This window comes from Hemitrygon akajei, chromosome 11, assembly GCF_048418815.1.
Source record: "Hemitrygon akajei chromosome 11, sHemAka1.3, whole genome shotgun sequence".
Lineage (NCBI taxonomy): Eukaryota > Metazoa > Chordata > Chondrichthyes > Myliobatiformes > Dasyatidae > Hemitrygon > Hemitrygon akajei.
Window position 1 is genome coordinate 160,187,057 of NC_133134.1, and position 16,245 is coordinate 160,203,301.

General features: G+C 45.9%; 1 protein-coding gene across 6 annotated transcripts in view; it reads left to right on the top strand.

Moving 5' to 3' along the window:
* Window positions 1-16,245, top strand: part of ndrg3b (ndrg family member 3b) — a 125,125-nt gene that overhangs the window by 54,438 nt on the left and 54,442 nt on the right. For all 6 annotated transcript variants that reach the window (XM_073062078.1, XM_073062075.1, XM_073062074.1 and 3 more), the window contains exons 4-5: window positions 10,897-11,002; window positions 13,630-13,750. In XM_073062078.1, coding sequence (XP_072918179.1) covers window positions 10,897-11,002; window positions 13,630-13,750 — 227 coding nt within the window. The remainder of the gene's footprint in view (window positions 1-10,896; window positions 11,003-13,629; window positions 13,751-16,245) is intronic.

The window sequence follows — 16,245 nt, forward strand, 5'->3', positions numbered from 1 at the left end:
TGCACAAATTTTTTTTTCTCTCTGCAGACTGGGTGTTTGACTTTTTTTTTCCTAATGGGTTCTTTTGGGTTTCTTTGTTTTGTGGAGTCAAATCTCAGGGTTGAATAATGTATACATTAATGTATAATGTAATAAATGTACTTTGAAGTCCATGGAAACAAAGGTCAGCGCAGTGAAGCAGCCAGTAGAACTGCTGTCTCTCAGTGCCAGAGGTCTCTGTCTGTGTGGAGTTCACACATACTCCCTGTGACTGTGAGTTGTCTCCAGCCACTCCAGTGTCCTCCCACACCCCAAAGACCTGAGGGCTGGTAGGTTAATTTGCCACTAAGTGATCTCTCTGTAGTGTGTGTGGGGGGGGTCCCAATCTGTTTTGGACCAATACCATTAAGCAAGGGGTCCGTGGACCCCCAGATTGGGAACCCCTGTGTGTAGGTGAGTGACAGAATCTGGGACAAGTTGATGGGAATGTGGGGAGTGTTTAGGAGGGGTAGTGGAATTAGTGTAAATGGGTCATTGACATTTTTGCCTGAAGAGCCTGTTTCTATAAAAACACAAAATGCTGGCAGAACTCAGCAGGCCAGACAGCATCTATGGGAGGAGGTAGTGACGACGTTTCGGGCTGAAACCCTTCATCAGGAGGGTTCATCAACCCTTCATCAACCCTCCTGATGAAGGGTTTCGGCCCAAAACGTCGTCTCTACCTCCTCCCATAGATGCTGTCTGGCCTGCTGAGTTCTGCCAGCATTTTGTGTTTTTATTTATTTCCATCATCTGCAGATTCACTCATGTAGCCTGTTTCTACGCTGTCTTTCTATGTCCACGTCCAATTCTCGCAAACCCACGTCACAGGAGTCACTTCCCTCTTGGTTGCTGCCTGACCTACGGACTATTTCCAGTAATTTTTGAATGGTGGTAACGAGGCATGTGTGGGGGAGGGGCTTGGCTTGGGAATTCGTGGTGCTGGCAAAACTGAGGTGAAGAAGGGTTAAGAAGTGATTTTTCTGGGCGAAATGAAGGGCGAAGAAGACCATTTTTGGATCTCTTATTTAGGAACTTATTTCTGGCACATTTTATATATTAAAAAAAGCAGTGTATTGAGATTTCTTGTCCTCTTGACACTCAACAATGTCTTCTAAATCTTCTGCAAGGTGGGAATTGGCCATACTTCTACCTAGAGCAGGTTGTCTTGAAGATCTCTAGGAAAAGCTGCTACTCCCGATCCCCTGATCAGTCCAAGTGTTCCACGCATAGAGCGGGGCCATCTAGTCTGCTGTGAAAGAGCTCGTCCCATTCCTGAGTCCTGGTGAATCTCAGCCCAGATAGTCGACTGTTTATTCCTCCCCTTACTTGTTGAGATCCTCCAACATTTTGTGTGTGTTACTCTGGATTTCCAGCATCTGCAGAATCCCTAGAGTTTCCCATTCCTCATTTCTTTTTTTTTAACCCTTTGTCCTTGAAAACATCACTTTAAGGTGTATATCCAACTCTTTTTTTTCTTCTTGATGATTGAAAAGGGGAAAAGAACCAGTTCTGTTTAAACTGCCATAGATGAGTCTTGGAAGGAGCCAAAGAAGATTGTTCTGAAACAAAAAAAAACACACTGAACTCTCACCCAAATGCGTTTCTTCCCAGTGTTTGTACTACTTGCTGCCTCAATAAAGCTGTTACCATAAAGGGCAGCACAGTAGTGTAGTGGTTAGCACAACACTTTACAGAACAGGTGACCCGGATTCAATTCCTACCGCTGCCTGTAAGGAGTCTGCATGTTCTCCCTGTGACTGGGAGGGTTTCCTCCTGGTGCTCCAGTTTCCTCCCACAGTCGAAAGCCCTGTCAGTTGGTAGGTTAGTTGGTCATTGTAAATTGTCCTGTCATTAGGCTTGGCTTTAATCGGGGGTTGCTGGGCAGCACAGTTAGAAGGGCTGGAAGGGCCTATTCTGTGCTGTATCTCAATATATAAATAAATCTAAATAATTCTTCTGAGAGACATCCCACCAGGCTCAAGGACAGCTTTATAAGACAATGGAATAGTTCTGTAGTATGATGAAACATGATCTTGACCTCGTGTTTACCTCATTATGATCTTGCATCTTATTGCCTGCCTGTATTTCACTTTCTCTGTGGCTTTTACACTTTATTCAGCTTTGTTATTGTTTTTACCTTGTGCTACCTTGGGGCTCCGTGTGATGCTTTGATCTGTGTGGACAGCATGCAAGACAAACCTTTCACTGTATCTTACTACCTGTGACAATAATAAATCAGAGTCGTTCACTGTTCCATCGTTTATCGAGATCTCGAACAGTGACCCAAACTTGTCATTCTTTTTGATAACTGGAGGCTGAAGGGCGAAAATGTCTGAGTCTCTGACTTAGGATTAACGTTTGACTTTTCGTCAAATTGTGAGAGAGCTTTGCACGTCACCGTCCTGGCCACGTTCTCTTCTCGCAGCTGCCATTGGGTAGAGGGACAGGAGCCTCGGGTCCCACACCACCGGGTTCAGGAACAGTTATTACCCCTCAACCAGCAGGCTCCTGAAATAGCGGGGATAACTTCACTCACTTCAACGCTGAACTGTTTCCACAGCCTATGAACTCACTTCCAGGGATTCTTTGGTATTATTTATTTATTTTATGTGCGCGGTTGGCCTTTTTTTTTGGCACATTTGTTGATTGTCGGTCTTTGTGTGTAGTTTTTCATTGATTCTATTGTGTTTCTCTGTTCACTGTGAACGCCTGCGAGAAAATGAATCTTGAGGGATTATACAATGGCATACAGAACGCGTACTTTGTACATTCTGTACACTCACTGTTTCCTAATCTCTCCTGAAAGGCTTGGCTGCTAACCAGCAGACGCGATTTCTGTCTGTCAGCTCTGCTCTCAGTGTGAGTAATACTTGCATCCCTCACCCTGGTGTTATCTAATAAAGATGCTTCAACTTGCAGCTGATGCCTTGTTCAGTGTGTAGGTGACATTGTCCACAGCCGCTGACCCTGAGCCTCACCTCCACAGGCCTCTCTCCGCTCCCCCTATGTTGTCAGGTGTTCACCTCCTCCATTCAGCCCTGGGTGAGTCGCAATGTTCAGTCTGTGGTAAATTGGTTTATTATTCTCACATACTGAGCTATCCAGTGGAAAATGTTTGGCGTGCCATCCATACAGATCATTTCATTACAACAGTCCATGGAGGTTGTACAAAGGGAAAACAACACCAGAATGCAGATTATGTGCAGGCAGATGCAAAATGCACAGCCACAACGAGGTAGTTTGTGACATCAACAGTCCAGCTTATTGTACCATGCAGAAGTCTGATAACAGTGGGATAGCAGCTGTCCTTGAGCCTGGTGGTACGTGTTTTCAGGCTTTTGTATCTTCTGCCTGATGGGAGGGTGGAGAAGACCATAAGGCCATAGGATATAGGAGCAGAATCAGGCCATTTAGTCCATTGAGACTGCTCCGCCATTTTATTATGGCTGATCCAATTTTCCTTTCAGCCTGCCCCCCCCCCACCCCCCCCCCCAGCCATTCATGCTTCAACTTGGCTTCCACAGCTGCCTGTTGCAACTAATTCCACAGATTTGCCACTCCCTGGCTAAAGAAATCCCTCCTCATCTCCGTTCTGAAAGGACACCCCTCTATTCTGAGGCTGTGTCCTCTGGTCTTAGACTCTCCCACCATAGGAAACATCCTCTCACATCCACTCTATCAAGGACTTTCACTGTTCAATAGATTTCAATTAGATTACCCCTCATTCTTCTGAATTCCAGTGAGTACAGGCCCAGAGCCATCAAATGCTCATCATTTGACAAGCTGTTCAAACCTGGACTTATTTTTGTGAACCTCCTTTGAAGCCTCTCCAGTTTCAGTACATCTTTTCTAAGATAAGGGGCTCAAAACTGCCCACAATACTCCAAGTGAGGCCTCACCAGTGCTTTATAAAATCTCAACATTACATCCTTGCTTTTATATTCTAGTCCGCTTGAAATGATTGCTAACATTGCATTTGCTTTCTTCACCATAGACTCAACCTGCAAATTAATCTTTAGGGAATCCTGCACAAGGACTCCCAAGTCCCTTTGCGCTTCAAACTTTTGTGTTTTCTCTCCATTTAGAAAATAGTCAACCCTTTCATTTCTTCTAACGAAGTGCATGACCAGACACTTCCTGACACTGTATTCCATCTGCCACTTCTTTACCCATTCTTCAAATCTGTCCAAGTCCTTCTGTACCCTCTCTATTTCCTCAAAACTACCTGCCCCTGCACCTATTTTCGTATCGCCTGCAAACTTTGCAACAAAGTCATCAATTCCGTCATCCAAATCACTGACATATAACATAAAAAGAATTGTTCCCAACACTACCCTGGAGGTCCTGTTTCTCAGCTTTCTATCTAGCTCCCTAAAATCTCTCTTCAGGACCGCCTCACCTTGTCTACTCATGTGATTGGTGCCAATTTGCGCCAAGACTTCTGGCCCCTCACCGTAGCCCTTGAGAATGCCATGGAAACGATCCAGGACTTTACTGATCCTGGCACCAGGGAGCCAACATACCATCCGGGTGTCTCTTTCGCTGTCACAGAACCTCGTCTTTGTTCTTGTGACTAAGGAATATCCTATCAACATTGCAGTCCTCTTCGTCTCTCTGCTCTTCTGAGCCACAGCTGCAGACTCAGTGCCTGAGACTGGCCACTGTAGCTCCCCCCGGCAGGTCGTCCCCCTGAGTAGCATCTGTGCGTGTATACTTATTATTGAGGGGAATGGCCATGGGTGTTCTCTGCACCGGCTGTGCATTTCCCCTCCTTCCCCTGACAGTCACCCAGTTATCTCTCTCCTGTAAGCTAGAGGTGACCACCTCCCTGTAACTCCTGTCTGTCACCTCCTTATTCTCCGTGTGAGTCGAAGGTCATCAAGCTGCCACTCCAGTTCCTTAACTCATTCTCTCAGGAGCTGCAGTTTGGTGCACCAGGTGAAGATGGGTTTATCTAGGAGACTGGTGGTCTCCCAGACTTCTCACATCCCTCAGTCAGGACAATACACTGCCCCTGGAGATATTTTCACTGTACTCTGCCCTGATAGATGAGGAACGAACAAGTAAGAACAGAGAGAGAGAGTAACTTGGAAAACAATTTACCTCACCCAAGCCTGATCTTACCTAAGCCCGATGAACCAGAGGCACTCTAAAGGCTGCTCCAAGAATGGTCGCTTGAATTATTCTTACTGACCCTTTCTAATGAATCCCTTTTGCTGAATGGTCGCTCCTTAACTCAGAGAAACTGCCATGAAACTCTGCCTTTGAAATCTCAATCGACGACCTGATTTAAAAAGTAAGAGACAGCGTAAAAAGAGCATCCCTGGTGTGGATAGTCCAACTCCCAGAAAACTGGCACAAAGCTCTACTTTTTAAATCTTGACCGCAGACCTGACTGAAAGGTTGCTTTTTTTTTTAACACACTGACTTTTTATTTAACGCAATCTTGCTGATTGGTCACTCCTCAACTCAGAGAAACTGCTGCGAAGTTCTGCCTTTAAAATCTCCATCGCTGCCCTGATTTTAAAAAAGTAACTCTTTTTAAGCTCCCCTGGTGTGGATTGTGTGGAGAGGAGAGACTTTCCGTGGCAAGCGGGTCTTGGATTAAGCTGGGCTCTTTACAGAGGCTGTGAGACGTGTAAATAGAAGTTCATTGTTAGAATGAAATTAAATCCATCGCCAATGTATCCGGTGTGTTTTCCGAGCTCCTCATCCTACCTAATCCTGAGCTGCCATCTGACCTCGTACTCTCTGTCTGAACTTGCCCCCACTGGCATTGTGCCAACCCATCTGCTGCTCAAGCATACCTCTGCCATCCTGCTATCCCAACGCTCTCTGGGCACTCGTCCACTGTGATGTGTAGATATCCAGCTCTAATCATGTTCCCAATCATGCTCTCTATCGCTCAGTACCTCCTAGCCTGCGTGCAGTTTAAAAATTTCCTCAGTAGTGTTCAAAGTAAGTTTGTTATTAGAGTTACCATGTACTCTGAAATTCATTTCCCTGCAGACACTTACAGGAAAAAAAGAAACAATAATATTTTATGATAAACTACTCGCTCGTTCGCTTTAGGTTGCATCTGGAGCGTCCAGTTGGCGGACAGTTTCCCTCCACGCCGCTCTGGCGTGTTGGGAAATCATGTACGCGGCAGGTTACAGCAGCGGTTTGCCTCTGCCTTCTGCCGGGTGAGTTTAAAGGGATCACCTCCTCTTGCAGTGGATGACCAGGACGTCTAAGTGCCTTGTCGTGCTCTTAGCGCCCCACAAACACTTGCTGGCCTGCCTTCTTGACCGTTGGACCATTAATGTTCCCTCTTAATCAGAACAGCACGTGATGTCCACATACTGTTACCTGAATCGTGTGAAGTTGTATTTGGGTAGTTTAGGACAATGTTGATGCTGTAATTGCAACCAAAAAATACCGTGTAACATAAATCACCAAAATATGACACAAAACTAGAAGGTATATTAATCGGAGGAGTTTTGAATTTTGAACTCCAAGGAGGAATGGTCAGGCTGATGGAATTCAGTGCTGAAGAATGCAAAGTCAAGTCAACTTTTATTGTCATTTCGACCATAACTGCCGGTACAGTGCATAGTAAAAATGAAACAACGTTTTTCAGGACCACGGTGTTACATGACACAGTACAAAAACTAGACTGAACTAAGTAATAAAAAAAGACAACACGGAGAAAACTACACTGGACTGCATAAAGTGCACAAAAACAGTGCAGGCATTACAATAAATAATAAACAGGACAGTAGGGAAAGGTGTCAGTCCAGGCTTCGGGTATTGAGGAGTCTGATGGCTTGGGGGAAGAAACTGTTACATAGTCTGGTTGTGAGAGCCCGAATGCTTTGGCTTTTCCCAGACGGCAGGAGGGAGAAGAGATTGTATGAGGGGTGCATGGGGTCCTTCATAATGCTGTTAGCTTTGCGGATGCAGCGTGTAGTGTAAATGTCCATGATGGCAGGAAGAGAGACCCTGATGATCTTCTCAGCTGACCTCACTATCCGCTGCAGGGTCTTGCGATCCGAGATGGTGCAATTTCCGAACCAGGCAGTGATGCAGCTGCTCAGGATGCTCTCAATACAACCCCTGTAGAATGTGTTGAGGATGGGGGGGGGGCGGGGGGAAGTCAGTGAGAATAAGAGTCAACGTGCTTTTGGGCAATAAAGAGACAATAAAGCTGGGGAGGGTTCAGTGACCAGGGTTCAATTCCACCGCTGCCTGTAGGGAGTTTGTACGTTTCCTCTGGGTGCGCTGGTTTCCTCCCATAACCCAAAGATGTACGGGTGAGTAGGCTAATTGGTCACATAGGGGTAATTGAACAGTACGGGCTTGTCAGGCCAGAAGGGCCTGTTACTGTGCTCTATCTCTAAATCTGCTTATCACATGGACATCAAAACATACGGAGAAATGCATCGTTTGTGTTACCAGCCAACGCAACCTAAATAAATGCTGGGGGCTGCCCGCAAGTGTCACCACGTATTCTGGCGCCAACATGACGTGTCTACAATGGTCAGCAGACCAACACAAGCAGGAGCAGCAACAACAACAGAACTAAACAAGCTCCTTTAATTACTCTCTCTCTCTCACACCCCCCCCCCCCCCCCCCCCCCCACCGGGCCTCCAGCCCCTGGCTCTCAGATTGGCAGACATTCAGCCTTGACCACCGCCTCCCCTAGTCCCTGGCTTAGACTTGCAGACATTAGGCCCCTGACCTTCGGACAGGCTGACCAGGGGCTCTGATCTTTGGGCCTTCCTCCAGGAAGGGAAGTGAAGACCAGAATGGGGGCTGGAGAAAGAGAGAAGTGGAGGGATGAGTTGGGGGGGGAGCAAGTTAGAGAAATCGATATTCATGCCATGCTACCCAGACGAGATGTGAGGTTTTGCTCCTCCGTCCTGAGTGTGGCCTCTTGTGGGACTAGAGGAGGGCATAGGTCAACGTGTTGAAATGGGGACGTGAAAACCTTTGCTTTCCGCAGGCGTTGCTCAACCCTCCGACATCCTCCAACAGCTTGCTCCGTTCGTATAACATTAAACGGACGAGGGAGCTTAACAAAATCAAGTTCAAGTTTAATTGCCACAGTCTCTTTGGGGGCTTTGCTATTGCTGCATGGTGAGTGGTGGGGAGGGGGTGTGTTGAAGCTTTTTGCTGGAGCAAGTGGGAGGAGGGGAGATGGGAGGGTTGACACAGGTTTGCTGCTGCTTGGGCGGGGAGGGGGAGCTTTGGGGTTCTAACCTTTTCCTGTCATTTATTCTTTGGGTGTTTTTTTCCCCCCTGTTTCATGGATGTCTGCAAAGAGCAAGAATTTCAGGTTGTATGCTGTAGGCATTCTTCCATATTAAATTGAACTATTGAACCATTGAGTGTAGGCCTCCGTTAGTCTCGATAGACCATGGATTTGCACCTTGGAAAGTTTCCAGGCCGCAAGCCTGGGCAAGGTTTTTTTTTCATGGAAGACCAGCAGTTGCCCAAGCTACAAGTCTCCCCTCTCCACACCACCGATGTTGTCCAAGGGAAGGGTATTAAGACCCATACAGCTTGGCTCCAGTGTTGTCACAGAGCAATGTGTGGTTAAGTGCCTTGCTCAAGGACACAACACGCAAGCCTCAGCCAAGGCTCGAACTAGCGACCTTCACATCACTAGACGAACGCCTTAACCACTTGGCCACACGCCAACACTGAACCATTGAACCATACACATGAAACAGTGTTCCTCTGGAGCCAAGGTGCAAACCGCACAACCAACAGCACACAGCACATATAACACATATAATTATGATTCCAGAAAAACATTTGTTATATATATAAATTAAAAGTAATAATATAGCCCAAGTCCCTGAGTGTTATGGCTTGTAGAATAATGATGCATGGATGTTGTCTTGGACAACAGGCATGAATGAGGGCCTGGTCTGCGCCACAACTGAGGCCGCGCTGCTTCCCCACCGCCGGTCTGGCCATCGAACCAGTGAATATTTCTGCAAGAACAGCCCACACCCGTTCCTCCTATCCTGCAGTGCTCCTGCAAGTGAAGGCTATCCAGCTTGTCTTCCACCGAGCAAACACTGGAGAGCAGCACTGACGGGAAGGGCCAGCCTCCAAACCAGTACGGAATCCAGAGGCCCACAGCCAGCAATTGCGTCTCTGTCCTCGGTGGCCACAGCAGGAGACCCCAAAGCAACAGAGGCCTCTTGGCTCTCCCACCATCGGTTTCGCCAGTGAACCGGTGAACTATCCACATCATTAAATCCTGTTATAGATGTGGTCTTTGTTCCGCTCAATGTCTTCTCCCTCATTTTTTTTTTCTACTTAGACCAGCCTGCTTTCTTACTTCTGATGAAAACTCTCTGAGGTGAAGAGTTGGCCAGATTAAATAATACAGGGCGATGAGCAAAAGAAAGACTTTATAAGACATTGATGAGACCTCACTTGGAGTATTCTGAGCAGTTTTGGGCCCTTTGTTTAAGAAAGGATGTACTGACATTGGAGAGGGTTCAATGAAGGTTCACAAAAAAGGCTTATCATATAGAAGTATTTGATGTCTCTGGGCCTGCATTCACTGGAATTTAGAAGAATGAAGATGATGTCCTTGAAGTATATTGAAAGGTCTCGATAGAGTGGATGTGGAGAGTTTGTTTCCAGTGGTGGGAGAGTCTAAGAGCAGAGAGTACAGCCTCAGAGTAGAGGGGTGTCCACTGAGATCGGAGATGAGGAGGAATTTCGTTAGCCAGAGAGTGGTGAATCTGTGGAATTTGTTGTCACAGGCGCCTGTGGAGGCCAGTTCATTGGGTGCATTTAAGGCAGACGTTGATAGATTCTTGAATAGTCAGGGCATGAAGGGTTCCAGGGATGTGGCAGGAGATTGGAGCTGAGAAATGAATCATTGGGAGCAGACTCAATGAGCCAGGCAGCCTAAATCTGTTCCTGTATCTTATGGAAAGTGGGGTGAGTGGTCAGCATTGCTGCCTCCATACCAGACGGTAAGGCAACCAGTCTGAATGCTCTCAAGGTGCATTTACAGAAATGTGAATGTCTTACTAGGCCTGTGTATAGAACTGTTGGTGTCCTTAGAGTGTTGGGTTTACAATCCATTTCCAGGAGGATGTGGGACCTTTTGTGACTTAGAGTCTTGCGGCTGCTGCTGCCATTGGGGAAGAGGTACAGGAGCCTTAGGCCCCACACCACCAGGTTCAGGAACAGTTATAAACAGGAGATCCTGCAGATGCTGGAAATCCGGAATAGCGCACACAAAACACTGGAGGAACCTAGCAGGTACTGAGAACATGAGTCGCAGAATCCTTGAAAGTGAGTCTGTAGGTTGTGGAATTGGTTCAACCATGAAGCTCCTGATAACTTCACTCAGCTCAACACTTAAGAGAGATAAATGTTTCTGAGTAACACGTACAAAATTCTAGAGGGAGCTTAGATCCAACACACTCACTTTCAAGGACTCTACAACTCATGTTCTCAGTATTATCTAATCATTATTCTTAGCTTTTTTGCACAGCTTGCCTTTTGCGTATTGGTTGTTTGTCAGTCTTTGTGTGTAGATTTTGTTGACTTTATTGTATTTCTTTGTTCTACTGTAAATGCCTGCACGAAAATGTATCTCAGGATAGTATAGGGTGACATATACGTACTTTGATAATAAATTCACTTTGAACTTTGAGTTGGTGCCAGCAGAAAGCTGCTTTGGTAGCAGCTTTCAAAAAGGGACAAATAACTTGGAAGAGAGGAAAAGTGAGGGCCATGGTTGAAAGAGCAGTGTAACTTGTGGCTTCTGAGATGATCTCCTTTCACTTGGCAGGGTTTCCTGTCCTTTTTAGCTTTGATTTGGGATAACGTAACATTGTCTCTTCCTCCTACAGGAACATGACATCGAAACTGCACATGGGGTGCTGCACGTTACCATGCGTGGAACCCCTAAGGGGAACAGGCCTGTCATCTTAACCTACCACGACATCGGCCTCAATCGTAAGTCCTTTTAATTTCCCCCCTTCTCTGGAGGACCTTGGAGGTAAACTGATTTGCCATCCTATGGCTAAATATCTGAATGTCATCGTGCAGGTTAGGGATCGTGGCATCTATTTTGCATACAGTAGGTTTTTTGTCAAGAGCTACAGTATAATAGACAGATGATCTGATTTGGGGATACAATGGATTCCGGTTAATTGGGGCAGCTGCTTATTTGAAACAACTCTTAAAGAACAAAAACTAATTGAGAAAACAGCCAGGATTGCCTTTAATTTATTTGGGACATTATGCTGCTTAATTGGGAATTGGGAGAGTGTTGCCGAACGGTTTCTGGCTAGATTCAGTTGCGTGAGCTTGTTTGGCTGTTAGACACTACACCATGCTTAGAGCAAACTGCTTTTAAATAATGTCAGTTGCGTGTTTGTGATCAAAAAGCAATGATTTTTGTCACCGATAGTCAATGAGAAATCAGCACCAGGACAATCTAGTATTGTTTTGTTCACTATGGTTTCAAGCATTCAGGCTTGGAGAAGCCAGAAATGAAACTATTTCACTACTTCAAGTTAGGAACTATGAAGAATTTTATGCTATCAGCAGTCATCTTCAATGTTACCTTTGTTCCCCAGTGGACAATCAGCACTCACCGGTGTCTCCAAGTAGCTGTTTGCATACGTCAGTGGCACACCCTGGTACTCTGCTTCGACAGGCGGGCTAGCCGGTAGGTCTCATACGCCCGCGAGATGGGGATATACCTGTCGTCGCATGTGAAGTCAGCTCTGGTGGACTGGGCGGATGAGATCTACAGTGAGGTCCAACGGCCAGGAAGGCGGTTCTGCAACGCTCCGTGAAGAGCGATGGACATGTCGAGGCACAGAAGTCATGGTCATCTACTGCAGTTGAAGAAGACCCCAGTTGTGACTCATCTTGTACCACTGGGCCCAGGCTTCTGAAGTTGAGAGAGCCAGTGCAGTGGCTTTTCCACTTTGAAAACTCTAATGCACAGGGTTCCTGTCATCGTGAGATACCGCCAGTAATATTGATAGCGTTCTAATTTGTTCTGTATTTCATTTAGATGCATAATTTGATACTCAGTTAAACGGTAGTTTGTCTTTTTATACCTTTTTAAGTATTTCCATGAAACTTCAGCTAAGTGGAGCAGCTGCTTAATTGGGCCAAAATGTACATTGGTCCTGATGTGCGGCTATTAATCGGAATCCACTGTAATTACTACCGTTGCTGTACTATGATTTTGATAGCAGAGAATCATTAATCCACCTGTTAGGGCATTTGTTTAATTTGGATGATAAACAGCATCTCTAACAAAGCAATATGTTCAGGAATGCGCTGGACTGCCCTGCAGCCAAACATGAACCCAGGACTTATTCAGACAGAAATACCATCCACAGAGCCAAGGCTGGCAATGCTCTGACACCTCAATGAGTAGCAGTATCAGGAAAAGTTGGAATGTCATGGGTATAATGTAAGACGGAAATTGGGATGAGTGGGAAATGATGCAGGGATTGATGAGGGGTTATAAGGTTCTATTATTGGCCCTTGTGTTGGTGTTAGGGTGAATTCTGGAGTTATGGAATATAATATTAATTTCAACAGCAGTCAGTCTTCAGTTCTGAATGTGGATTGTAGACTGAGTTTAAAATGCAGCTCAGGATAGTGGTCTTATCTGGAGCTGGAGACTGGGCTTGATTGACGTCTGCATATGCATGAGCACAGCTCAGACAGCAGTGACTAACATTGGAGTGTTGCTGATTGAAAATTACATGCAACTCAAAGGATGCATTATGAATGTGTTGTAACTATCGAAATTGTCCTGACTTTACCTTCGGTCTTTTGCATATAAAAATGTGGTGTAATGTTGGGTCAGGGAGCCTCTCTTCAGAGTGACTCTAAATGCTGTCAGCTTCTGTATGTTGAATAAAGTCTTTTATAGTTCCAGCTGCATGTCTCTGCCGGCTTTCGTTGACAGAAAGACCAGTTGGGATGAGTGACCCCTTGGTCAAAACCCGTGGACTTAGCCAATGAATTCTACGTTCTATAACTGAGTACATAACATCATGAGTAGGCTGTTGACCTCTCAAAGAGAGAGGCAGTGTAAAGCAGAGTTTGGGACGTGTGGGAAATGATTGGTGAGGGGTTAGGCTCTATTATTGACCTGCATGTTGGGATGGGTGAGTCCTTGGTGAACAAACCTATGGACTTGGCCAATGTTCTATACGTTATATTATTGGGTACATAGCATCAAGAATAGGCAGTCAGCTCTTCAAACCTGCTGCCAATGATTGAGATCCTGACTATCTGGGTTCAGTTTGGTTCCTGAAACCTTTTCTGTGCTGCTGGGAATAAGTGGCAAGACCAAACCAATGAAATTGTCAATGTGCAACCATTAAAACTTAGGCCAGAGAAGAATGGACATGTCCGGTAAACTCTGGAGGGAGTGTAGATTGGACAAGGGCATGGCCTGGTTTGCATTCTGATGAGACTCCCGCAGAACAGTTGTCACGTTTCTGTGGTCAACACTGAGCATGGAAAAATGTTATGTTGGATTTGCTGATGTTTTGTTCTCTTTGTTATTTCCCCCTCCAACTCTGTTTTACCTGTTTTCCCCACAGACAAATCTTGCTTCAACACATTGTTTAACTATGAGGACATGCAGGAGATCACACACCACTTTGCCGTGTGTCATGTCGATGCCCCTGGGCATCAGGAAGGAGCTCCGCCTTTCCCTACAGGGTAAGGGCTTTTGCACTTATCGTGTTGTTATCCTTTAACATTGGAACAGTAGTAGGCTGTTCAGCCCCTTCATTGAGATCATGGCTGCTCTGCATTTTAACTCCAAAAGAGCTTGGTTGTAAAACCCTTACCCTGTGTGGTGCATTTAGCATGACGTGTAACAGCACAAGTGATGAGTGTTGAACTCCCACTGTTGGCCGTCAGGACTGTGTACGTTGTACCTGAGACCGTTGGCTTTCCTCCGGTTTGTACCCACATTGCAAAGGTGAATGGCTTAGGGTTAATAAGTTGTGGGGAGGGAGGGAGAGAGAGGGAGGGAGGGAGGGGGAGAGGGGGAGAGAGAGAGAGAGAGAGAGACTGACTGTTTTTGCTGTTGTGGTCTTGTTGTTTGTTGTGTTCCGTGTTGTTCTGGTGTGCATGGTGGGCACACTATGTCTGCGCTGGGTGCGTGACGTCACTTGCTGACTACCCTAGTGCATCCTTGGACCGTGATGCTCGTTAACGCAAATGACACATTTCGCAATGTTTTGATGTACATGTGACAAATCTTTCTTTACCCTTACCAATAGAAGCCTTTTTGTCAGCAGTGCCCCTTCCTGCTGGAATGTTTCCAGCAGTCTAGGACCAGGTGCACAGCATCAGTATTCAAGGATGCTCCTTCAGAACAGAGATGAGGAGGGATTTCTTTCACCAGAAGGTGGTGAATCTGTGGAATTCATTGCCACAGGTGGCTGTGGAGACCAGGTCATTGGGTATATTTAAGGTGGAGGTTGATAGATTCTTGATTAGTAAGGGCATCAAAGGTTACAGAGAGAAGGCAGGAGATGGATAATAAATCAGCTATGATCGAATGTTGGAGCAGATTCAAAGGGGCAAATGGCCTAATTCTGCTCCTATATCATGTGGCCTTATTAAATGGGTTTGATTTTTCCTTTCAAGTATCTTCTCTTTACCCCCTTTCCTTACTTGTCATCCCAGTCAAAAGGCACAGCATGGCACCCGGTCACCTTGCCCCGTATCTGTCAAAGTTCAAAGTAAATTTATTAATGAAGTATATATACACCATCATATACAACCCTGAGATTCATTTTCTTGCAGGCATACTCAATAAATCCAATAATCATATTAGAATCAACGACTGGGTGTACAACCTGTCTGCAAAAGACGACAAACTGTGCAAAGAAAAAAAAAAGCAATAAATATTGAGAACATGAGGTGAAGAGTCCTTGAAAGTGAGTCCCTAGATTACGGAAACAGTTCAGTTCAGTTCAGTTCAATGAAGTTATCACCTCTGGTTCAAGAGCCTGATGAGTTGAGGGGTAATAACGGTTCCTGAAACTAGAAGTGTGAGTCCTGAGGCTCCTGTACCACCTTTCTGATGGCAGCAGCAAGAAGAAAGCATGACCTTGGGTGACAGGGGTTCCCTGATAATGGATGCTGCTTTCCTGTGACAACACTCCATGAAGATGTGCTCAGTGGTGGGGAGGGCTTTACTCACAGTGGACTGGGCCGTATCCTCTACTTGTCGAAGTTTTAGATATCATGCCAAATCCTTGCAAAGTTCTGAGGAAGTAGAGGCGTTGCCGTGCTTTCTTCATAATTACACTGCGTGCTGGATCCAGGACCAGGCCTCTGAAATATTACCAAGGAATTTAAAGTTGTTAACCCTCTCCACCTCTGATTCCCCAGTGAAGACTGGCTCATGGACCTCTTTTTTTTTCAGCTGAAGTCAACGATCAGCTCCTTGGCCTTGTTGACATTGAGTGAGAGGTGGTTGTTGTGGCACCGCTCAGCCAGATTGTCAGTCTCCCTCCTATGTGCTGATTCATCGCCACCTTTGATTCGGCCAACAACAGTGGTGTCATCACCAAACCTAAATGTGGCATTGGAGATGTACTTAGCTGCACCGTCATACGTGTAAAGCGAGTAGAGGAGGGGCTAAGCATGCACCATCATGGTACACCAGTGACGGAGATCGTGGAGAAGATAATGTTGCCAATCTGAACTGACTGGGCTCTGTAAGCGAGGAAATCGAGGATCCAATTATACAGGGAGGTATTGAGGGCAAAGTCTTGAAGCTTATTGATTAGTTTTGAGGGAATGATAGTACTGAATGTGGAGCTGTAGTCAATAAGAATCATCCTGATTGATGCATCTTTGCTGTCCAGATATTCCAGGCTTGAGCGAAGAGCCAATAAAATGGAAAATCCTACAAAAAGTAGTGGATATGGCCCAGTCCACCATGGATAAAGCCCCTCCCACCATTGAGCATATTTACATGGGGTGTTGTTGCAGGAAAGCAGTATCCATCATCAGGGACCCTCACCACCCAAGACATGCTCTCTCCTCACTGCTGCCTCAGAACTCTCACAACCAGGTTCAGGAACAGTTACCACCCTTCAACCATCAGGCTCTTGAACCAAAGGGGATAACTTCACTCAATTCCACTTGCACCATCACTGAAATCCTCCACAACCAACGGACTCATTTCAAGG